General features: G+C 57.8%; 1 protein-coding gene across 2 annotated transcripts; it reads right to left on the reverse strand.

Moving 5' to 3' along the window:
* Positions 1 to 1006: 1006 nt before the first annotated feature.
* Positions 1007 to 20938, reverse strand: CBX7 (chromobox 7). Of its 2 annotated transcripts, none has more exons than XM_043562616.1 (6): positions 20663 to 20938; positions 18432 to 18475; positions 11265 to 11330; positions 7201 to 7267; positions 4230 to 4581; positions 1007 to 3879 (listed from the first exon to the last, which is right to left on the reverse strand). In XM_043562616.1, the coding sequence occupies exons 1-6, from the start codon at positions 20729 to 20731 to the stop codon at positions 3725 to 3727; spliced, it is 753 nt and encodes a 250-aa protein (XP_043418551.1). In that variant the 5' UTR covers positions 20732 to 20938; the 3' UTR covers positions 1007 to 3724. The 2 variants fall into 2 exon arrangements, with proteins under 2 accessions (XP_043418551.1, XP_043418552.1); XM_043562617.1 differs by having other exon boundaries at positions 4230 to 4302; positions 20663 to 20936.
* Positions 20939 to 22646: the final 1708 nt, after the last annotated feature.

Raw genomic sequence — 22646 nt, forward strand, 5'->3', positions numbered from 1 at the left:
CAGGAAACCGGGGCATCATCGTGACGCCTCCCTCGCCCGCCCTCACGCCAAATCGTTCCCAAGTCTTGGTAATTCTATCACCTAAGTCTATCGCCGGCCGATCCGTTCTCCCTCTTTCCCTGACACATCCGTGGCCGTGGGCACCACCACTCCCCACCTGGGCGGCCACTGGGAGGGTTGGGACACAAGTTGACTCTTACCTGTTCTCTGTTACCAGTCCTGCACGCTCCTGTTCGGTCTCTACCCTGAGCCCAGCATGAGCCTAAATGCAGAGGAGGGTAGCGGACCCTCCCAGCCCCCACTAATGTTTGCTCTGACCGCCACTTTCTGGGCCCAGACAGGTGTGCCGAGCTTAGCTGAACGCTAGGTGAGCATCAGCCCATGAGAGTTCAGGGTTCCAGAACCTGCAACTGCAGGGACTCGGGATATGGACCACCCCTGGGTTCTAGAAAAGAACATTCTTGGCAGGAAGCAGAGAAAAGGTGAAGGGATCCCGGCCTCTGATGACACCCTGGAGGGACCCTAATGGTGGGCGCCTGCCCATCTATGCTCCAGCCTCCAGTCCCCAACCACTTTCCCACCCCCACCCAAAGTAATCCTGCTGTGCGTCTGGAGGGCTCAGAAAATGTCCAAGATCACGGTCAGCAAATGGCAGACCTGGGACCTAAATCCCTGGGGGCTGGAGCTCCTTCCTCGGCCCAGCTGTGACTCCGCCGAAAACGAAGGCTCGAATGCAAGAGCTTTTTTTTTTTTTTTTTTTTCAAAATCATCTTTAATGTATTTTTAATAATTTTTTTTGCCTCATTTACCAGATAAATCATCTAAATAAATAGATGCTATACAGTCTCTTACCAATATCAGTACAAAAATAAACCGCGCTCTGCGTCCGCTCTAGCCCTCCCAGCACACACTCACTCGGAAAAGGCATGTGCTTGGAATCAACTCACACCCCCAACCCTCCCAAATACATTCACGTCGTCTGAACAAAGCTCGACCCTCATTCCGCGCAAAGGCAGCGTTCCTGTGCTGAGACGCGGAGGCCGGGCTGGCCACTTACAAAGCAAAGCTAAGCCACCTTACACGGGCATGGCGGCCCCCGCAGGAGGGGAGTCAGCAAGGGGATCATCACCCCGGAGGGATGACAGGGCTCGGCTGGGCATCACAAGTGGCCGTGTGGGGGGGGTGGAGGAATCCTCTCCTCGCCCCATCCCACAGCAAGAGGAAAGTACCGACCGGGCTCTCTACATTCGAAATGGGTGGGGGCTGGAGGGGGGGAAGACAGGGGGTCCATCTCTTTCTAAGAACCCCCACCCCTGCAAGTACTGGCCTTCTGGGGAGGGGTGGGGTGGGAGCTCAGTGTCCCAGGCCCCACTGGGACGCTCAGGGCCGGGAAGAGGCCTGCCAGGCCGCACCCAGCCCCTCATAGAGGTCTCCATCCCAGGGAGCCGCGGGGAGCCCCGGCTCCCAGGGTTCTGCCCTCTCTGAGACGCGGGATGCTGAGGAAGGGGCAAGAAGCATTTTGCTGCAGCAGACACAACATCAGCCGTCCACAAAGAGCCCCCCAAATCTCCAGGCCTGCTAATTGCACAAACAGCTCTTTCAAAGTGTCCATGAGGCAGGAAGAGGTCCCATGTCCCCTGGGGGAGGGGGGGGTTCCTTCTATTGCAAGCCACCAGCCGGGTCCCAAAGCCAAGGGCGACGGCATTCAATCAGACAGACCCCCACCCCCGGCCACCCTCCCCACCACCCTCACATCTGTTGGGAGCCCCTGTCCTGGGAGACACCCCCCCCCCCTAATTCCAAACTGCCCTTCCCCGAGCCAGGGTCTCCCAGCTGGGCAGGGTGGAGGTGTCCAGCTGCCCCTCCTTCCCTGGTCCACCCCCACATACTCCTCTAGAGTCAACTTCCCAGGCTGGGAGGAACCACCAGAGGGGACCGCCCCCCAATGGAAGCACTGAATTGACCCTGGACGACGAAGGATTAAGGAGGGAGGGGAGAGAGAGACTCAGGGATTTAGGAATCTTGCCAGCAGGGCACCCCAAACAAAAATGGGGTACAGGCTGTCTTTGGTTTGGGAACTTGGGGAGAAGGGGTCTGGGGGAAGAACCGCCCTATCCTTGCCTCAGCAGGGTTCTGCTGACTTCCTCAGGACAAAGCAGAGTGGGGAGAGAACCCTGGGAGAGGGCGGGCAGGCCCCCCCCAAGCGCCCCCACTCAGATGATGGGGGAAAGGGAGAGGGAGCCAGCCTTTTACCTTTGCTCCCCTGGCGCCCCCCCCCCCGCCCGCCCCTGCCATCTGGCTTTTTCTCCCTTACAGGGCTGGGGCAGGGGAGAGAGGGAGAGGACGCTCCTCATCACCTGGGAAGCCACTCGCCCTCGGGGCACATTTGCACAAACCAGGAACCGAGGGCCCCTCCTCCTGGCAGCCACAGCCCCTTGCCGGGTGGGCCCGGGGCTTACACACAGCCTGGCCCACCGTCCACCGCAGCCAGACGGCAGAGAGACACGGCAGAGGTCCCCCCAAAAGGAAAACTAGGTCACTCCCGGCTGTGGCCTTTCGGACGAATGGGAAGGGGACACGGAATGGGAGGAGGGAGAGTTTCGGGAGTTGAAGGCTGCCCTGAGAAGGTGACGGGACGCTCCCTCCCTCTCTGGGAGGGCAGAAAAAGAGAGGAGTGGGTAGGGTTGAAAAGTCACCTGAGTCAGAGAAAACAAGAGCCCCTCGGGGAAGAAGGACAGGGCCCAAGTGCCTCAGAGCCAGTGCTGACCCACGGCGCACCTGCACAGACACGTGCACACCTGTGGCCGGCCAGGTGAAGCCACAAAACCCCACTGTGTGCTGGGAGCATAGGAGGCCATCCTGCCCTCTGCTGACAGCTGTGAGCAAACGGAGTTGGGACAGAGCCCGTCACACGATGTGCTGTACAAGGGTGGTTAAGGGTGGGGTGCCGCCGCCAAGTTCTCAGGTGCTGCGAATCGCCCCGCATTCCCCAGGTCAGGGTTTCTGAACAGGAGATTTGCAAGGCCCACGGCCCACGCCTGCAGGCAGCGCGCGTGGTCGCGAGGGCACGGGGCCGGGTGCGCCCACCTCACGGGTCAGGCGATGCGGGTGGGGGAGCTCCCCGGAGAAGGGGCTCGGCGGGCAGCCACCCCCAGGGGAAGACCTCTCTGAAGGGTCTGGAACGCACCCCAGCAACCTCAAAGCCTTCCTCCTGCCCCCTCATTTTGACCCAGTCCTTTTTGGCCAAAGCCAGCCTCCGTATCCCACCACAAAGCTGGGGTGGAAAGTGACACACAGCGACCCACCCCCACCCGCCGCCCCCAAAACGGAAAAGGGAAACCAACCAAAAAGGCGGGAGGGGGTGGCTCAAGGGAGAGGGTTTGGGCCTTCCCGTTCTCCTTTGGTTCCTGGGACCAGCTGCTGCGTCTCTAGAGAACACTGGTGGTGGAGGCATCCGGGGGTGGGGGGCCCAGAGATGGCACCCTGACCGACAGAGCGATGCCGGGCCTCCCCAGCCCCCCAGACAGACCACCGAGCCTTTCTGTAAACATCACACGCAGAGAAAGGGGCGAGGTGGCGGGAAAGTGTCAGGATCTTCCCCCCCTTCTCCTGTTCCATATATTTTTAAATAAAATAATTACCCCGCCCCCAACCCCTCCCCATCTCTGGAAGTCCCCACCCCAAGCCCAAAAGCAAACAGTTTACGAAGAGTAAAAACGGTGACTCAGAACTTCCCGCCGCGGTCCCGGAAGAAACCTTCAGCCGCCTGGGCCTCGCGGAAGGTGACGGTGACGGAATTGGCGGTGATATCGGTCACTGTCACTTCGCTCGGGGGGAGCACGGGAGTCCAAGGAGGGGGCCCCTCGGCCAGGTCTGCATCTGCGGCAGCCACGGGAGAGAAAGGCAGAGAGATGGGGGACAGCGTTGACGACAGCGTAGGAAAGGTGGGAGCGGGAGGCGGCATGCAGACCCCCACCAGCCCAGCACCGGGTCCCCCTCCACGTCCGCGGCCAGGTCGGGGCCTAGCTCAAGGCTGGACACACGGGAGGACGCCACTACATTTATCTTCCCTGCCTGGACCAGTTCACCCACAGTGGGACCACGGGAGGAGGGGGACCAGGCTGAGCCGGGACCTCTCTGGGCCTTACGGCAGCTGAACCTGATGACTCGCGGGGACTTTCCAGCTCTGAGGGGCTCTGGGACTGGGCCTCGGGGCCTGGCCACCTTACCCTCCTCCTCGGGGGGCTGCTCAGCAGGCTCCCACTCGCTGGCCGCCTGCAGGACGTCCGGGGCTGCTGGCTCCTGCAGGAAGAGCTCCCGTGGATGGCTGTGACTCTCCAGGTCGGGCCCGCGGGGCGGGAACTTCTTGCGTGAGAGCCGCAGGTACTTGTGGGCCTTGCGCGGCTTGCGGAGCGGGAAGGGCAGGGTGGGCACCAAGGGGCCCTTGTCCACCAGCTCGGGCGCCCCTGCCTTGACCACCCCCTCAGGGCTCCCGCTGCCGAGTGGGCGCGTCAGGGAGAAGCACAGCTTCTCCTTGCCCTTGGCCTTGTGGGAGCTCCGCAGGTCCATGCTGTACAGCCGCTGCGGGGGCAAGCCAGGGCACGGCGGGTCAGCCCTGCCCTCCCCGCCACTGCCGCGCCTTTGCTCATGCCGTTCCCCCCCCCCCCCCACCGCCTGGAGTGCCCTTCCCTGCGTTCCGTGGCCCGGAGCCGGCCATCACCCCGACCCCCACCCCGGCCCAGAAAGCCAGCCCCGAGCAGCCCAGCCCCAGCCCTGGCCGGGTACAGCCACTCATCCTGGCCCCACGGGGCAGCCTCATCTCCCCAGGGGGTTGTAGGTGGCGCCGGGATGGGGGGCTGCAGGGAAGATTACTCTGGTGCACAGCAGAGGAGCGTACAAGAGGTACAGACTGAACATCGACCAAGAAAAACCAAATCTCGGTTCGTGAAGCAGACAAACGAAGTTCTTCTTCATCACAGGAAAGGCACTTCTGCTTACTAAAGGACCCCCAAAGCCGAAACAGCCAGGCTGTCGAGGAGATGGTGTGAGATGGAGGCCCTAAGGCTCCCGGGGCAAGTAACCAGGGGCGCACGCGGCACTGGGTGCACGGTCACGCGGCCACAGGGACAGTGCTCTGCCAGCAGCCTACAGGCGCTCCAGGTGCTCCTCCCCCTGAGCGGCGCGGGCCCAGCCCCCTGCCGATGCCCCGTCTCACTCTCGTGAAAATGGGGCCGGAGGGCACGTTCTCCCGCCACGCAAGGGCTGGATTTTTGTACTCCGGGGATTTGACTAATTGACTTTGGCAGAAATTTAGACAAATCCACGAGAGATCCCTGGTGCTAAGGCGTCGGGAAGGCGTGGATCACGCTGGGAAGGTACCTTCTGCTGCCACCTGTCACCAGGGGCCAAGAGTCTCCACGGAGAGCGAGGCCCTCAGATGGGGCCTGCCGGTCAAACATCTCCCAGTTGGGAGCAAAGCCCACATGCGCAGGCTCCATTCGCCAGTGCTGCCCACTAATGCCCGTCACACGGCATGGGGCATGGGTGGTTATGGGACAGGAGGAGGGCCGACCAGGCGGAGATCGGGACAACACTGCCATGCCGGGAGGGCTTATCCGATGGCAGCTTTACCAAAACCTGCTCCTTCGGCCCGGCTCACAGACCATCACGAGCCCAGTAAGCTCCTCCCTCCTGCTGCCCAGAGCGAGAACCTGCGGCTGCCCACAGCCGTCCAGGAGCACCCAGGGCCAGACCTGGGTTTGAATCCAGCTCTGGGTAAACTACCGGCCTCCCCGAGCCTCGGTTTCTTTGTCAGTGAGACGACGAAGAAAAGAGTGGCCAGCCTCTGAGACCGCCCCAACGATGCCCGCCTCGGGGAATTCACAGCCATGGGCAGTCCCCTGGAACCCTGGGCACTGTGGGTTGGGACCTCCAAGGCTAAGTCAGTAAAGACCCTGTGCTCCCACCTTCCTCGTGCTCTCTCTTTCTCACATCATCCACTCTGGGGGAAGCTAGTGGCCACGCTGCAAGGCCACCCGGGAGCCCTTGGAAAGTACCAGGCCTCTTGTCAACATCCCGTGCTGACCTGCTGGCACGCGAGCAGCTGACCGATGGTCCAGCCCCGGTCAAACCTCCAGATGAGTGCGCCCTGGCTGACATCGTGACCGTAACCTGAACTAGAAATCACTAAGAAACCAGCCACAGGACCCCTGACTTCCTGACCCACCGGGACTGGATGAGGTACTAAGTGTTTATTGCTCTAAGTTGCTAAGTTCGGGGCTAGTTTGCTACTTTCCTTCCTGGGACCCAATTCACACCAAACCCTGTGAAAATACCCATCGCATGAAGGGAATCCCACCTTATCTGGCAAAAGTCCCAGGTGATCTCTAATCAAGGGTGGGCAGGAGACTGGACGTGTCTCCTCACCCTGCGTGGGGACCAAGAAGCCTTATTTTTGGCTTCAAATACCCGGGTGAACCTTATTCACTTAAGGAGAGCAGGTACGCTGATCACCCCAATTTTACAGAGAACGCTCGAGCTCAGAGAGGCAGAGAGACCTGCCTCAAATCACACAGCCACATCACTTCAAACTTCACCCGCGTTCTAAGCAGACCAGTGATGTCAGCAAAGTGGCCCCAAGACCTGGGTAACTTGGGGTGTCCCAGAGTCTAGACACAACCCCCCTGCCTGTGGCAGAGGATTGGAAAAGGGGGCCCCATAGGTTTCTTCTCACTCAAAAACGACACATTTCTAGGACATTTCAAGACTACGGTCTCCAAATTCTGAGTGTCCTTTTCTTGGATTCTAAAATCCCAGGCTCCCACGTTTCCTCAGTTCTAACGTGTATGTGTCTGAGGTTCTCCAATGTTACAATCTTGTGTTCTGGTGACTTTGAGTGATGAAGGCTAATTTACAAGATTCTAAGCTTTCAAAAGTCTAGGCTCCCACCAGACATAGACCCATCTTCCCCTGTACCCACAGCACCTCCCGCCCAGGCTGTTTTCCTTCCCCACCTCCCCCTGTGGAGACAGACCCACTAAGTCCCCACCCCCCCACCCCACCCCACCCCCGTGCCCTGGGCAGAGCAAAGAGGTTAAGTGGTTCGGCTCCACTGGCTGGTGCAAATGCATGGGGTGGGGGAGGCTGGTAGGAGGAGCAAGGGGGGGGCCTGTGGGTGGGCACCAAGGCTGGTGGCGTTACCTGCAGCAGAAGCCGCTTGGGTTTCGGACCTCTCTTCCTATACCCCGACGCTCGGTCTCTCTCCTCCCTGGGGTGCAAAGCAGATGGCAGAAGGAAAGCAAACACTGGTGACATTTAAGGGAAAGGAAAGCATCCGCTCCGCCCAGCCGTCCGCTGTCTATGGGGAAGGGGGGCACCCACCACAGGCCACCCCCCGACCCCGGAGTAGGGACTCCTCCCCATTGCCCTCGTTAGACCGTAACAGTGGGGTCCCACGTTCATATCCCAGGGCCTCGGTCTTCCCCTCTGACAAAAGGGGAGGGCACAGCCACCGGTCCTAATGCTGAGGAGGGACGCGGGCGACATCTCCAAAAGCAGGCGTGTCTTTACCGGGCTCCAAGGTCAAGCCAGAGCCCCGCTCTGCACGCCACTGGGAACACCCTCCAAAACAAAACAGTTTCCACCCTCAGGAGAGTTGTATAGAAACCTGCCAATCAAATTTGCCTCAGACGTCCCAGGGGGGCTGATGAGCACGGGCACGGTCCTTCTGTAAGCGAAGCCCTGCCCAGATGTCCCCCCGTTTGGGATCTGCATGAACCTGGTGGAGAGGACAGGCCCTCACTGTATCATCTGGTTGGGGAAAGGGAGGAAAGCTCGCCTGTTCGGAGTCCCTGGTGGATGCCAGGTTCTCTGCTGGGTGCCCTCCCCACAACCCACCTGCACAAACACACACACAACCCAAGGATGTGTACAAAGTCACACGGGACACATGCGAGACATCGCAACAGAGACTCCAGCAACAGCTTCAAAGCCATTTTCATTCCACCTTTTCATTTCATTCCATCCCACTTTCTATAGCTAGCCCCCACTGCAGAGGCCATGTGGGCAGGAGAGAGAATGCGGGGGCCGGGAGCGTGCCCCCTTCCCGCTGCGGGCTGTGTGACCCGGGGCGGTCTCTCCATCTGAGCTCAGCAAAACCGGCGAGTCCCAGGCAGCTGTTCCACCGCCAGCCCTCCTCGGGGCAGCAGCTGTCTGCTGTCTCCAGAGGTGCTGGGGAGACGCACCTCGTGTGGGGCCCTCCCTCCCTGCCTGTGCGCTTGGCCGCAGCAGGTCTGCCCCGGGGCCCCGGAGCCGGCGTCTGAAAGCAGCAGCCAAGGCGCTGTGATACCAGCCGCTCGGCTGCCAGGAGGGACCTGCCAGCCTTTAAGGGTGAGAATCTTCTCTCGGAAGCTGGTGCTGGGCACCAGGACACCCTGTTCCAGGCCCAGCTCTCCCCTGATCCACGGGAGACCTTGGCCGGTCGCTTCCCCTCTGGACCTCAGTGTCCTCGTCTGGAGCGAGTGGTCGCTTCTCAGCCGGCCACCAGGGCTCCTGGGAGAAGCAAGAGGGGTCCCTGGGATTTATCGAAATAGGGGAGAGAAAAAGCTAAAATGATAAAGTGAGGTGGAGGAGGAAGGGAAAAAAAGAAGAGAGGAAGAGGAGGAGGAAGTAGACAGGGGGAAAGGGAAGGGCCTTAGGGGAAAAGAATAATGATGGGAGCGTGTTTGTGACGTTAGGTAAGTGTGGCGTATGATCATCACGTACCGGACGCTCTGCACAAGGCACTGCTCTACCTAAGGCCCCCCTGTGAGGGAGCCACTATTACCAGCCTCATTTTATAGTTGTGGAAACTGAGGCACAAAGACACTAAATGACTTGCCCCATGTCAAAATTCTGACAACTTCTGCCGCTGAGCTCCGGGCTCCAGGCCTAGTGAGGGTCAGGCCCAGGGTCCAATCAGGGCCCCCAGGGCGGCCTGGAGCCCAGGCCACACGATCCGGGTTTCCAATCTGCAGCGTGCGTGCGTGCGTGTGTGTGAGTGTGTGCACGTGCGTGTGTGAAGGGGGAGAGGTCCATTCTATCCAGTCCTTACCACCCAGGGCCTGGTTTCTGCCAGCCTTGGCTCCTACCCATCAATGGCCAGTGCTGTAGGGCTGTGGCGACTTAGGACTCGTACCCTCTCGGCCTCTCCCTGCGGGCGGGACTCCCCAAAAGAGCCCCCTTGCCAGGCTCCCTCTGAGTCTCTTTAAAACCCTGCAGAGCAGGTGTTCAATGGACATCATCCCTTTCACCTCCTTTTCACCAAGACTGAGAGAGAAGTCGGCTGAAAGTCACACAGTGGGTCTGTACAAGCTCTTCGTTTGTTCCTTAACTATTGACTTTCCTGACTCACTCAAAATAACATCCGGATCTTGCACCAGGACCTACATGGCCCTCCCTGAGCTGCGCCCCCCATTCCCTCAGCTGCCCCATTCCTGCCTCATCTCCCACACCTTACCCGGCTCACATCACCCCAGCCAGCCACACTCACGGCCACGCTGGCCTCCGTGCTGTTCCTTAAACACCGGCTCTCACCCCGGGGTCTTTGTACTGGTTGTTCTCTTTACCTGGGATGTCCTCTAAAATACTCACTGGGCTCAATCCCTCGCTTAATCCGGGTCTCTGGTCACACCCCCCACCTAACCCCCCACTGACCCCTGCACCCCTACCTATCCCCTCTCTCTGCCCCCAACCCTGTCTTTGCAGCAGTTATGACCATCTGATACTGTATACGGGTTTGTTTTTTTTTGGATGGTTTTTTATTGCCAGTCTCTGCACTGGAGCCCCATGAAAATGGGGTTGTCTGTTGGTTTCGTTCCTTGCTGTGTCCCCAGACACCTGGAATAGTATCTGGCACACAGCGGAACCTCAATACCTGTTGCACAAATGAACGAACGACCCTTAGTTACCATCGGGAAGATAATTCACACACGTGTGCCCACACTTACTGGCCTACAAAGTGCTTTCAGAAACCTTGGTCCCCATGAGAGCCCCATGAGATCGGCACTCTTATCCCCACTTCACAAATGGGGAAGATGAGGCTCCAAGAGGAAAAGGCCTTGCCCATCGCCACACAGCTGGCGAGTAGCAGAGCTCGGATGCTAACCCAGGACTTGGGCACCTGCCCGGCACTCTCCTCGCTACAGTCCGGGACATTCCACAGGATTTTCCCAAGCACCCAGGGGCAAGAAAGAAGCTGAGGGACAGGGACACCCTGATTTTTAAAGGAAAGAACCATGGAAGGTCCTTGGAATCGGCAACAGGAAACGTCCTGGGGGAGAAGCCATGGGAAGAGGGCAAGGGGGGCCAGAGGAAGGGCATCTGACTTGGAGTCAGAAGCCCTGGGTTAAGTCCTAGGCGGGCTGCTTCCCAGCTGCGAGACACCCGGACAAGCTCCTCAGCTCCTCAGAGCCTCAGTTTCCTCATCCATCCGATGAGACCCTCATCCCTGTCTCAGGAGGCTACCGCGAAGGGCCAAATGAAAACAATTTTATGAAAAGATCCCGCCCTGCAGGGTCTCCAGGGAAGAGGCAGGAGGGTTTGGGCTGCCTCCTGGCAGGGAGGTTGGTCAAGCTGGAGCTCATGCAGCAGACGGGGATGGCGAGACTCAAAAGGCCCCCACATCAGGAGAAACGACATTTTGTCAAAGGCTCCCCCCTGAGATGCGCCCTCACTGCCCACCGGTGGAGCTGCCGATCGCTAACCAACCTTCGGAATCGGAGCAGAGCACTGGCAGGTAAGGGAGACTGAGGTAAGGGAGCTTTGCCCGGGGCCACTGAGCTGGGAGGCGGCCAAGTGGGATGGACCAGAACTCAGATGTCCTTGCTCCAAAGCCATGGTCCCTGGCCCTTCTCCGGCTTCACCGGACCTCCCTTCGCTTGGTGGGAGAATCTCTCTCTGATCTGTCCCCAAGGCCATGACTGGGCATTACTGATACTGTGCCCCTCACACAGGGCATCTGTGAAAAGCATTTTTACACTCTTCGCAGCAACTGAAACCCCAACTTTAGGGAAGCCGGGGCCGGTATTATTACAGATGGCCCATTTTACAGCAGAGAGACCGAGGCCTGGGGAGGTTAGAGAAGTGGCCAGCGTCACTCAGCGACAGGAATGGGACCCAGGACCCCCAGCTGCAGACTAGACCAGGCTGTCCCCACCAAGTCCCCGACCCCCATGCCCATGACCCTCATCCGGAGCCAAGCCAGCGGCAGGCTGAGGCCCCCTTACTTCTCCTCATAGGCCATGACCAGGCGGGGGTCCAGGATGTGCTCTTCTGGCTCCCATGTGCTGTACCTGGGGAGAGAGATGAGAGGTCAGACGCGGCCCTGCTCCCCACTGGCATTCACAGGAGCTCCGGCAGTTCCACCTGGGCCCACTGGGGGCAGGGGCGGGGCAGGCTTTTGCCCCTTCCCAGGTCCAGCATAATTTGTCACCAACTCCCGAGAGCTGTTCCTGGCTGCCCAGGCTGGGTCAGGAGGCTCCCACGACACTAGGACTGCCCTCATTCTGAGCACCGATCACATCAGCCTCTAAATAAGTGTGTCTAACTCCCAGTTAGGCCTCGTGTTCACCTCAGAAGCACAGGGTCCTTCTCCCAGGATTCCCTTCCGATGAGAGGCATGAGCATGTGGTCAAGAGCGGAGGCTCTAGAGCCAGACCAGCTGGGTTCAAATCCCAGCCCTGCCCTTGCTCGCCACACAACCTTGAAGGATTTCCTCAACATTTCTGTGCCTCCATTTCCCCAACCATAAAGAACTCCCGTGCTGCTTAATGCATTCACCTAAGGGCTCCGTGCCTATTCCTTTTGCTGTCCCTAGCCGTCCTCAAGCCCTGGCCCCAGCATGGCCCTCTCTGCCTGGGCGGAGCTACTCCCTCCCTCCTCGGTACACATCTGCACCTTCACGGCCAGGTCTGAAGTTCCCTTGTCGGGCCCGGCACGCAGCAGGAATTTGGTAGATGTCTAGTGACTGGCACAGAGATGCCACGGCAGGCCCCTTGGTATTTCCACCACCCCCACACCAGAGACCATCCCCTGTTGGGACAGATCTGGAAGTCAGAGCTCAGCAGTTCCACAGCTCAAGCCACCTTTGTTCCACATGCACTATCATTTACTTAATATCTGCCTTTCAAATAGATCACTTTTTTTTTAAAGTGTATTTATTTATTCTTTTTGAGACAGAGTGTGAGACGGGGAGGAGCAGAGAAAGAGAGAAGGAAAAAGAATCCCAAGCAAGCTCTGCGCTGTCAGCTCAGAGCCCCAAGCGGGGCTCGAACTCACGAACCACGAGATCATGACCTGAGCCAAAATCAAGAGTCGGACGATTAACTGACTGAGCCGCCCAGGTGGCCCTAAAGCAGATCATTTTTTTAGTTTAATAATTTTACTTTAAAATCAAACTTGAGGGGTGCCTGGCTGGCTCGGTCAGAGGAACATGCAACTCTTGGTCTCGGGGTCGTGAGTTTGAGTCCCATGTTGGGTGTAGAGATTACTTAAAAACATAGATTAAAAAAAAAACAACTTTATATCACTTCATGAATGGAAAAACTAGTATAGTTCACCATAAACACATGCCAGTGCATAAAAAACTAAAAGTTTTAAAACACAAATCTAAATGTGTGTATGCATACACATACTCAAACATACAATACACATACAAACATATAAATACAGGTGTGTGTTCATGTGTGCGCACGTATGCATACAAACAACCCCAGAGCCACGGACTAGGATTCTGACCCAGGTGGCCCCCAGCTGCGCTGGGTAAGAAGGGAGGTGAGAAGTGTCACGGAGGTGTTAGGAGGCAGAAAGAGGCTGGGGGCAGCCCCTCCTCGGCCTGCCTCCTAATCAGCCGAGCTAAAACCTTCACCTTCAACTGTCCTGGGACACTGATACCCACCAGCAGTCCAATCCGGATTCGAACAACAAGCTACCCAAGGACAGAATCCCTTCCTCCTTCCTTCCACGGACGCCTCTGCGCACCTACTGTGCGTTGGGCCCCGTGTCAGACTCTGTGGACTCAGCGACAAAGGTCTGTGCCCTGAGGACCTTCTAGCCCTTACCCAAGTGTTACAGGCCCAGCCTGATCAGGCACAATGACACCTTCCTTGTACGTGCTGTGCTCTCCTCCTGACGGCCAGTCCCTCGGTGACCACTTCCTCATCCTTTAGGAGCCAGGCCCTTGTAGCTTCCCCTGACATCCTCTCCAAGCTGTCCCACTCCCAGCCTCCTCCCTGCTGCTCGCCACAGCCTGGGCACTTGGTACTTCCAAAATTATTGATGAACCCAGCTGGTATCTTGGTTGGCAGGCTGTAAGCCCTCCCCAGGGTGCCCAGCCCAGCCCCAGTCCCTCGGTGCTCTGGGAAAGGTGACAGAAACCACTGCAGAGTTTTGCTCACCCTGAAGAAATGCTAAAAGTGAAACTTTTTTTTTTTTTTTTTTTTTTTAGTAGTTGGAGTAATGCCCAAAGTGTAAGCAACCAGAGACTGGCAAAGACTCCAAACCTTCCTCTCCCAAAACAAAGGTTGACTTTCCCCAACTGTAACTAGAAACAAGAAAAGAGGAATTTTGTGTTCCTCCTGTGTCCTCTGTCCTCTGCCTCACCCTCTCTGCTCTGTTAAAATATCCCTACAGTGTTCTAGTCCTCTCTGTCCTGCCCACTTCTCCACTGCCCTGCCCATTTCTTTGTTGATGGAGGTGCTGTGTGGTTCCTGGCAAGTCCCCAACCTCCTCTGAACCTCAGTTTCCTCATCTTAAGAATCACCACCATCATGGTAACAGCACGACTGCCAGGGACTCCGCAATTCCTCACAAAACCCCTATGAGGTAGGTTACCCCACTTAAAGACGAAGAAACGGAGGCACAGAGGGTAAGCATCTTGCCAAGGTCACTGAGACAGCACGTGACCAGTCTGAGGTTGGAACTGTTGAATCTTGGCCACCCTCTACCTTTGGGTCTCTCACATGTCACTGCATCTGGCTCCCCGCCTGACTGTAATGTCTTCGGGAGAGGGGCAGTGCCCGACTGACCATGCCCTGTGTCTGACGGGGGCCTCGTACACAGTACGTGCACAGAAAGGGTCAGTGGATTCAGGGGACATTGTTACTGGGCTGGGGCTGCTGGGGGTCTGAAACAATGGGAGAGGGTCAGACCAGGCAGCAGGCCAGGTCCTGCTCCGTGCTGCGCGAGAGAAAAAGGAGGGGGACTGCGCTACGTCTCACTTCCCCCAACATCCCTGTCCCATGAAGTGGAGGCCATTAGCCCCGCTCCGCAATGTGGAGAGAGAGACCACGTCGAGGGCAAACCCGCTTTGCGAAGAACTGGGCGCGGGCAGATGAGCACCCAGCCGGCGGGGCCCGCAGCCTAGATCCCACGGAGCTGAGTCTGCGGGTCGCAGGGCGGGACGGGGCGGGGCGTGCAGGGGGGCGGGCGCGGGCTGGGCGGGAACGGAGCGCTCCGCGGGGCGGGGCGGAGAGCCCCACTTGGCTCCGCCCCGCCCCCTGCAGCGGGGGCCGCCGTGAACGCGCACGCACGAGGGGCGCGCCCCGGATTACCAGGCCAGCCAATGAGGGGCGGGGGCGGGGACGGCGCGCGCCGGCTCCGAGGTAAACACGGCCACGTGACCGACCGCCCCGCCCCCTCCCCCCCCTCCCCCCGAGTCCGGGTAAACAGGCTCGCGGCCGCCCCGCCTGGGCTCCGCTGCGCAGGCTCCCGCCGTGCAGGGGGCGGGGCCCCCCAGAGCCAGGCCCGCCCTAGTACCCCCACCCTCCCATTTAAAGCCCTCCAAAATACGAAGCAGCGAGGCGGACTCGGGTGCGCCTAGTAAGCCCGCCGCTGGGGCCTCCAGTTACTCATCCGTGAAGTGGGACTAATGTGAGAATTAGTTGTGCGAAGCCACGTGAAGCACTTAGTTCAGCGTGACACATAATAAAAGCAAATACTCGTTAAGAAATCAGTTCCAAGCAAGTGCAAAAACCTCCCAGGCCCCAATCCTGGACTCTGCTGCTGCTGCTGCTGCTGCCCAAACCCTGCGCTAGAAGGAGATGACGCCCTTCCTCTGCCCCTGGCATTGCTGTGAAACTTTTCTGGTCTCAGGCAGCCTTGCCAGGGTCCTGTGAGGCTAGGGCTCCATTTTACAGGTGGAGAAATGGAGGTGCAGAGGTTGAGGGCTTTGCCCTGGGTCACACAGCTTGTAAATCTACAGAACGAGGGTTCAAAGGCAGCCTGGTCTGCCTAGGCACTCCAAAGCCTAGGCACTTCTTACTGAATAGTCAAAAGACCAAAGGACAAAAGATCCTCAGTCACCTGTGGCAGAGCTGACTGTGTATCACAGGGGCTAGGTCCCCAAATTCTGGGGTCAGGCAAACCATAGTTCAAATGATCCCAGCTGTATATGACCCTGGGCATGGCCTCCTCTGCTGTGGATTTGTTTCCCCATCTGTAAAATAGGTTGCCATGAGGCAATTAAAAATGGGCCAATACCTGACTCAGACAAGGTGCTTACTGACCAGCAGCCTGATTATTGCTGTTCCCACTGACAATATCATTACCAAAGCTCCATGGAGGCAGTCCTCCCTAAAAGATGGGGTAGTATTCACAAGTGGTAAAAGAAGGAAGGGAGGGAGGAAGGCATTCCCAAAAGGGGAACAGCAGTCCTGGGCAGGCTGAAATAAGTGGGGTATCTGACAGTCTCTGTGGGCCAGAGAGCCTGTACCTGGTGACTTAACATCCATCACCCTGTTCCCCTGGCCCCTCCCTGGGCAATTTGCAGTACCTTCCAGAACAAACAAGATAGCTCCTCTGCCCCATCTGCTGGGGATGAAGGGCAGTCATTTGTCTGCAGCTGGGGAGAGAAAATGGGCAAAGCATGTAATGGCCTAAAAGGGGCCTGGCACAGAGTGTTTGTTTAAATCATGGTTTCTGTTATTAACATAAGCCTCCTTGGCCACGGCGAGGAAGGTGCGGCTGAGCAGGAGAATCAGACTCTCCCCCCAGCCAAGGCTCCCAGGCCTGCCCAACTACCCACTCCCCAGCCTCTTTCTCAGCCTCTTCTCCAAGCAAGGCCCCCAGAGAAGAGGAGACTAAGCCCCAGTGGATTATAAAACGGCCTGGGTTCTCCTGCTCTCCCCCTGACTGAACCTGTCTTCCCCCAAGTCAAGTGGGGTGATACAGCAGGTGGCATGGGGTTGGAAGTTATACTCTTGTAATGATCCCCCCTTTGGGCCTCAGTTTCCCCACCTGAGGACTGACCCAAATCATTTCTAAGGCTATGTTGAGTTTTTGTGGCGAATGGGATTTCCCAGATCCCTTTCCTGGCTGCAGGGAAACCTAGAAGCTGAGCTGTCTGACTTTGTGTTAACGACAAACATTTCCTAAGTGCCTGGTCACCTGAGAAAGCACCAGTACTTTATCTCCATCATCTAATCCTCACAACAATGCTGTGACACAGGCCTCATTATTCCAACCTGGAGATGAGGGACCACAGGCCCCACCATGTTGGGGACCTGGACGGCTGTGAACCAGGGCAGGAACCCAGGACCAATGTGCAGGAGAGTCAGGGGTGCCCCAGGTCATCTGGTCAAACAGGACTCCCAGAACCTTTGGGGAGTCACCAAAGGCAGGCATTAAGGCCCCCCCTGGTGGTCTCAGCCTGTTAAGAAACAAGTGGCATCAGGGTGAGGGGCTCAGGCCAGCAGAAGCACGAGGGACTGCCTTTGGAGTGCCAGGCCCTTCTCTCCTGGCTGAAGCTCTGGTAGGCAGACATATCCGTTTGGGATTTAAAAAGTGGAAGAAGGGGAAAAAAATAAAATAATAATAATAATAAAATAAAATAAAAAAGTGGAAGAAGGAACTTTTCATTGAGAGGTACCTCTGTTTAGAGAAGGAAATCTTTCAAAAGATGGGAGTCGACAGAGGAGGAAAAATAGCCAACGGTGCTGTGAAGGCCAACAGGCTGGTGACCACGCCCCAGTGCAGTGCCTTCTGGCGCACAAGCTGAGTGGGGAGCGTGCACCCAGGGAGTCAGCAGCGCTCCTGCGGCCGACCCTAGTAATCTTCCTTTTCTAGCTTCCCCTCAACTCGTAACTGCTTCTTCACCCCGATGAGTCCACCTCTCATCTGCCGTGAGGAGCAGGGGATCCCCCTCCAGTTCTGGGGTGTTGGGGAGGGGGCAGCAGGGGCAGCGGGAGCCAACCAGCGCATTATCTGGTGGGCCAGCCACCGACCCCAATCCTCAGGACGCCTGCAGGGTGCCCTGAACACACGGGCCCAGGACTTTCACCCGCCAGGTGAAGGAGCCTGGGAGAGGGGAGCAGGGCCTGGCCTAATGAGCCTGTTTTGTAGAAAGGGAAGCTCAGGTGACATAGGCTGTATTCCCCTCTGCTCTGTTTCCCCACCAGGCTCCCATGATGCTCCTAGAATCCAATACCAGTTCAGCCCTCAACATAAACACAGCAGAAAGCCCCCTGCACAGAGAGCAGAGGCTCTGGGCCAAGGGGGTTTCCAGGAGGGCAAGGAGGCAGGGCACCCACAGACCAATGAAGAGGCCCCACGACTTGCTCAGTCCCTCCCACTCCCACCGCCCTGTTGGGAGGTGATTGGCTACTAAGAAGGTTCCTGATTGGACCTTAGCAGGAGAGGTGGAGCCACTGAGAGAAGTCCTGGATCCAGCACCCTGTCCCCCAACTCCAAGATGGAAGAGGCACAGAGGAGACATCCGCAAGCGGGGAGGCCCAGTTCAAGTCCCACCTCTGCCTCCACTTGCTGTGGGACCTAAGGCAAGGCGCTTACCTTCTCTGAGCAAGCTTTCTCATCTTTAGAGACCACCACCATACCTGCTTCACAAGGCTGTATGGAAACCTGCTTGGTAGACTGGAGAATGCTGTCCAAAGGCACAGGGGACTCAGGCTCTGCCCCTAGCTCTATGGCACTGAGGACTCATGCTGCACTGGTTAGACGTGCCTATGCCTAATCCAGCCCCACAAACCCGCACTCGGCCTGTATTTGTTCTGCCTCCACCTGGCGAGCAGCCGTCTCTGAAGCCAAGACGCTGGGCCTTCACCTCCCAGGTGCCAGGAAAGGCCAGAAGGAGGGGAGGGGAGGCTGCAATCAGTAGATGAAGCTCAACCCAGAGAAGAGCAGGAGAGAAGAGGAGCTGGGGCCCACCTTGGCCCTCATGTCCTTCTAGCCCCTCAGCTGGCAGAGGGGACACTGAGACCCAGAGAAGAAGAGGATTTAACCAAGGTCCAATGGCCCATTACTAAAGCAGCTAGCTAAAAGCTAGGCAGGAGAGAGGCAAGAGGCATAGAGAAGGGTGAACAGGTAGGCAGACACACAGACACACGGACAGACACACACACACACACACACACACACACACACACACACAGGAGCCTTACTTTGGGGGCCATCCTTTCCATTTCACCAGATATTCGACTTTACCCTGGGAAGAAAGAAGAACAGAAACAGTGAGATACACGGCTGCCCCAAACACCACTCCCGGGACAGTAAGGCCCAACCCCTACTGTGCACTGATGTTCCCCCAACACATACACAGCCCAGGGACACGCCCCCTCCCACAAGATCCCCCACCAACCCAGAGACACCCAAACTTTGGCTGCTGCATGATCACCCCTAGACTGTCCTTCCTGCGAAAGCACAGGCGCACATCTGGCCCCAAACACGTCTGGGGCTCCTGCGGCAGAAGCTCAGAGCTCGTGTCACCCATGGGGAAACTAAGACCAAATGGGGCAGGTGTCGCCAAAGATCCAGGGTCCAGAGTCCCAGTGCTAAGACCGTAAGTCTTAACTTCTTAGAACAGAAGACTCTCCAGGTCCTAGAAAAATTCCTCACTGGTGTGTTTCCCGTGGTGCTGGCCCCACCAGCCAGCCCCCTCTCTGGGAGAGGATGCCTCCGGCCCAGAGGTGACCCCCAGAGACTTTAGGACTCTCAACTCAAAAGACCCTGGTGGGACCCCAGAGAAGACTAACAAAGTCTCCACCTTCAGAAGTGGTGGTCACATCTCTAGTAGTTACAAAATAGAGCCTGACCCCTCCCTTCCTCACTGACCGGGCCTGGCTTTCCAGTCCAAACCCATCCACACCGAAACGTTAAGACCAAGACGTGTCACCTCCTCAAAGAGGCCTGCCCTGACCGACCTTGCTAAGGCCAGCTCTCCCACCTTCCACCTCTCTTCCTGCATAGCACAGGGCCCCCACTTGAGGACATCTGCATGTATTTCCTCGTTCGTTATGTGTCTCCTCTGCCAGAATGCCAGCTCCATGAAGGAAGGGATGCAGTCTTCCCTGGGGCTGAGGATGCTGCCTGGTACATAACAGGCCCTCGAAAAATATGTTTAGAATGAAGGCTGAAGGAACGATGTTCCTCACCCTCCACGAAGAAGGAAGGTAACCGCTGTATCTGCTTAGGCTGCAGTGCATGGAAAACACTGGGCTTTGTGGAATAAATTAAAATCGAGGAAACCTTGGAAGAAGGGAGAAGGAGGCGGAAGGGCAGCCCCAAGACTTCAACCCCATCAGAGCTGGGGGAAAGAAAATCCCCACCTCAAACTTCACCCTTGGCCCAAGATGCCGGGACTGAGTTTTCTCTCTCCAAAGAAGATGAGCTAGCAATGAGCCAACTTGAGCTCCCGCTCTACCCCCCATCTCTAGCTTGCTGTGTGACCTTGACCAGGTCATTTCCTCCGCCTGGGTCTGAGTCTCTGCCTCTGTCAAACGGGAGGGAGAAGGCGATCTCTAAGACCCCTCCCAGCCCTGCCACTGAAGCCTCCCAAGGGGCTGCAGAGAGGAGACGAGGGGACGGGATGCTGGTGACTGCCAGAGGATGAACTTTCTCCCCAAGGGCTTCCATCCCCAACCTCCAGCGCGAGGCGACCACTCTGCAAACAGGTGCACAGGACGTACGGACCGCCAAAGCCAAGCCCTGAGGCGCGGGTACCCGAACCCAGTGGAATAGATGCCTCCTTAAATTGCAGGGCGTCTGTTTGGGAGGCGAAGGGAAGGGGGAGGAGCTTAGAGGATGCCCCGGCGCCGTAGGCGGCTTCACTGAGCCTGGCCGGGCGGGGCTGAGAGTTGGGGTGGGGAAGACAGAGAGGTGTGCGCTGGAAGACCGGGAAAAAGACCGAGGTGGGGGTAGAAGGGATCCGAAAAGGTCGAAGTCCAGAGTTAGTCTTCGGAGGCGGGAGGCTGAAGCTCCGCCTCCAACTTCAAAGGTCTCGGTACCGAATCGAGAGTTTTGAGTTCGAGACCCAGCTCCGACGCTAACACACCAGGCAAGCCTTTTCCTCAACTTGGGCCTCAATCTCCCCTTATTTAGAATGAGGGGAGGTTGAGGAAGGATGGCGTTCAGGATCCCTACAGTCTGATCCTACTCTCCAGCTCTGGCGGGCTCAGCTGCCCCCAGGATGCTGGGGCGACAACTTTTATTCTACTCCGTCCTACAAGGCGGCGGGGGAAACTGAGGCACGGACTGGGGAGACGAGCCCAGCAGCGCGGAGCTGCCTGGGCCCCCCGCCCCACTTTTCCCCCTCGCCGCCAGCGTGCAGGGGACGGTGCTGGGGACAACAGGGGACCCCACAGGGGTCCTGGGAGCCGCCCCCAGGCAGCCTCACCTTCCGCACGCGCTTCTTCCGGATGCTCTCCACCGCGAACACCTGCTCGCCGATGGCTGACAGCTCCATGCGGGGCGGCGGGCGAGCGGGCCCGGGGCCGGGCCGGGCCGGGCCGGGGGCGGAGCTGCGGGGCCGCGGCTGAGGCGCGCGATGCTCGGGCCGGCGGGGACCCCGTCACCCTCGCCCGGGCGCGCACGCGCACGCGCACGCGCGCACACCCCCTCGCGCTCCCTCACGCCGCCGACGTTCCATTTTTGAACCTGCGCAACGTTTTCCTCTGCGCGAGCGAGCGAGCGAGCGAGCGCGCGAGGAGGGGGCGGGGCGGGGGCTCGGCTCGCGCCCGGCAGGTCACGCCCCTCCCTCCCGGGCCTCCCTCGCCCCGCCGGCCCCGCCCCCTGGCCCCGCCCTACGATGGAGCCCCGCCCCACCCGCCGCGGACCGCGAGCTCCTGTTCTGCGGAGCCGGCCCGCGGGACTTATTTGGCGCCGGTGTTGCTTCGCACTGGGGCGGAGCGAGATCTTAATACCGAGACGCGTTTCTTTAAATGCTCCCGGCGACCCTGAGAGGCCGGAAACGACACGCCCCGGTTGGGCAGATGAGAAGCGGGCCGACCTCGGAGGCCAAGCGGCCCACCTCCTACGGGGGACGGGCGGGGCCGGGGCGCGGACCCCAGAGCGGCGGGAGGGCGGGGCCGGCCGAAATTTCCTTCTGAAGACAGAGGCCTCTAGATCCGGGCTCCGCGGCGGCGTGGTTTGGCCAGTCCTAAGCCGGCGCCTGCCTGTTCGTCAGTCTGTCTGTCCGTCCGTCGGGGGCTGTGCGGAGGGCCCCGGCTGGGCGATAATTCGCGGCAGGTGTGGCCGGGGCGGATGGAACGTGCACACCGGGACCGGTTTTGCTGCCACGCGCTTGGCGCTGGGCATCCAGTAGCCGCTCCACTGTTTGTGGAATGAATGGATCTCGAGGTCCCAGCCTCACCCACCCCAACCCGCTTCCGTTTTCGCTCCCGCGCCACCACTCATCCCCGCCCGGAAGCGCGCCCCTCTGGCTCCCACCGCCTACCTGCATCGATCCCAAGTCCTGCCTCTCTGCCCTCTCCCCTCCACACCCCTCGTCCTTTCCTCTGGGCTGCAGCCCTTTCCGAGCCCGCGTCCACACAGTGCCAGAGAGCGCTTTCTAAAATGCAGATGTGACTGGGTCACCTTAGTGCTTAAAAACCTCCCATAGCTCCTTATTCCGCTCAGAATAAAGTCCAAAAGCCTCAGTCTGGAGCACAGAAGAAAGAAATGATAGATTTACACTTGATTTTTTTTTTTTTTTTTTAATCAGAAGCCAGCCAGAAGGCGCTGGAATGATTTATCTAATGTCCCGGGAAAAAATAACCATCATCTTAGAATTATATACCCAGTGAAAATTTATTCCAAGAATTATGTGCCCAGTGAAAATATCTTTCCAGGAGGAGGTGGAATAAGATTTACAAATGCTAAGACTAAGTCTTTGCCACTAGCAGACCCTCCCTAAAGGAAATTCCAACGGAAGAACTTGAGACAGGAAGAAGATGATCACAGACAGGTCTGATGCAATAGGGAATAAAGAACAATGAAGAACATTGATAATATGAAACAATAACAATGCCTTCCGGATAAAAATAGAATTAAAATACACAAGAACAATAGCATATAACTTGGATGAGTGGAGTTAAAGGATTCTAAAATCCTTTTTTTTTTTTTTATTCAGGAGGACAATGGAGATACGAAATAACACAGACTTGTTAAGAATGTAAGTTGTCATTACCAAGGTACACTAAAAGAATGGAACTGCAGTTTATAATATTTATTCACATTCTTACAGGAGGAAAATAGAATGAGAAAATCAACCCTCTCAATCCTAAACCAAGTGAGAATGGAGAGAAAAATAAATACAAGACAGGTGGGACGAATGACAGATATAAATTCAAATGTGCTGTAATTCCATAAATGCAAGCGGA

The sequence above is a fragment of the Prionailurus bengalensis genome, chromosome B4 (genome assembly GCF_016509475.1).
Source record: "Prionailurus bengalensis isolate Pbe53 chromosome B4, Fcat_Pben_1.1_paternal_pri, whole genome shotgun sequence".
Lineage (NCBI taxonomy): Eukaryota > Metazoa > Chordata > Mammalia > Carnivora > Felidae > Prionailurus > Prionailurus bengalensis.

Coding starts and splice junctions, on each gene's coding strand:
- CBX7 (XM_043562616.1), bottom strand. CDS start 20,731: ATGGAGCTGTCAGCCATCGGCGAGCAGGTGTTCGCGGTGGAGAGCATC. Junction 4,582..7,200: donor CCAAGCGGCTTCTGCTGCAG/GTAACGCCACCA, acceptor TTGCCCCCGCAG/CGGCTGTACAGCATGGACCT. Junction 3,880..4,229: donor GCAGCCCCCCGAGGAGGAGG/GTAAGGTGGCCA, acceptor TGGCTGCCGCAG/ATGCAGACCTGGCCGAGGGG.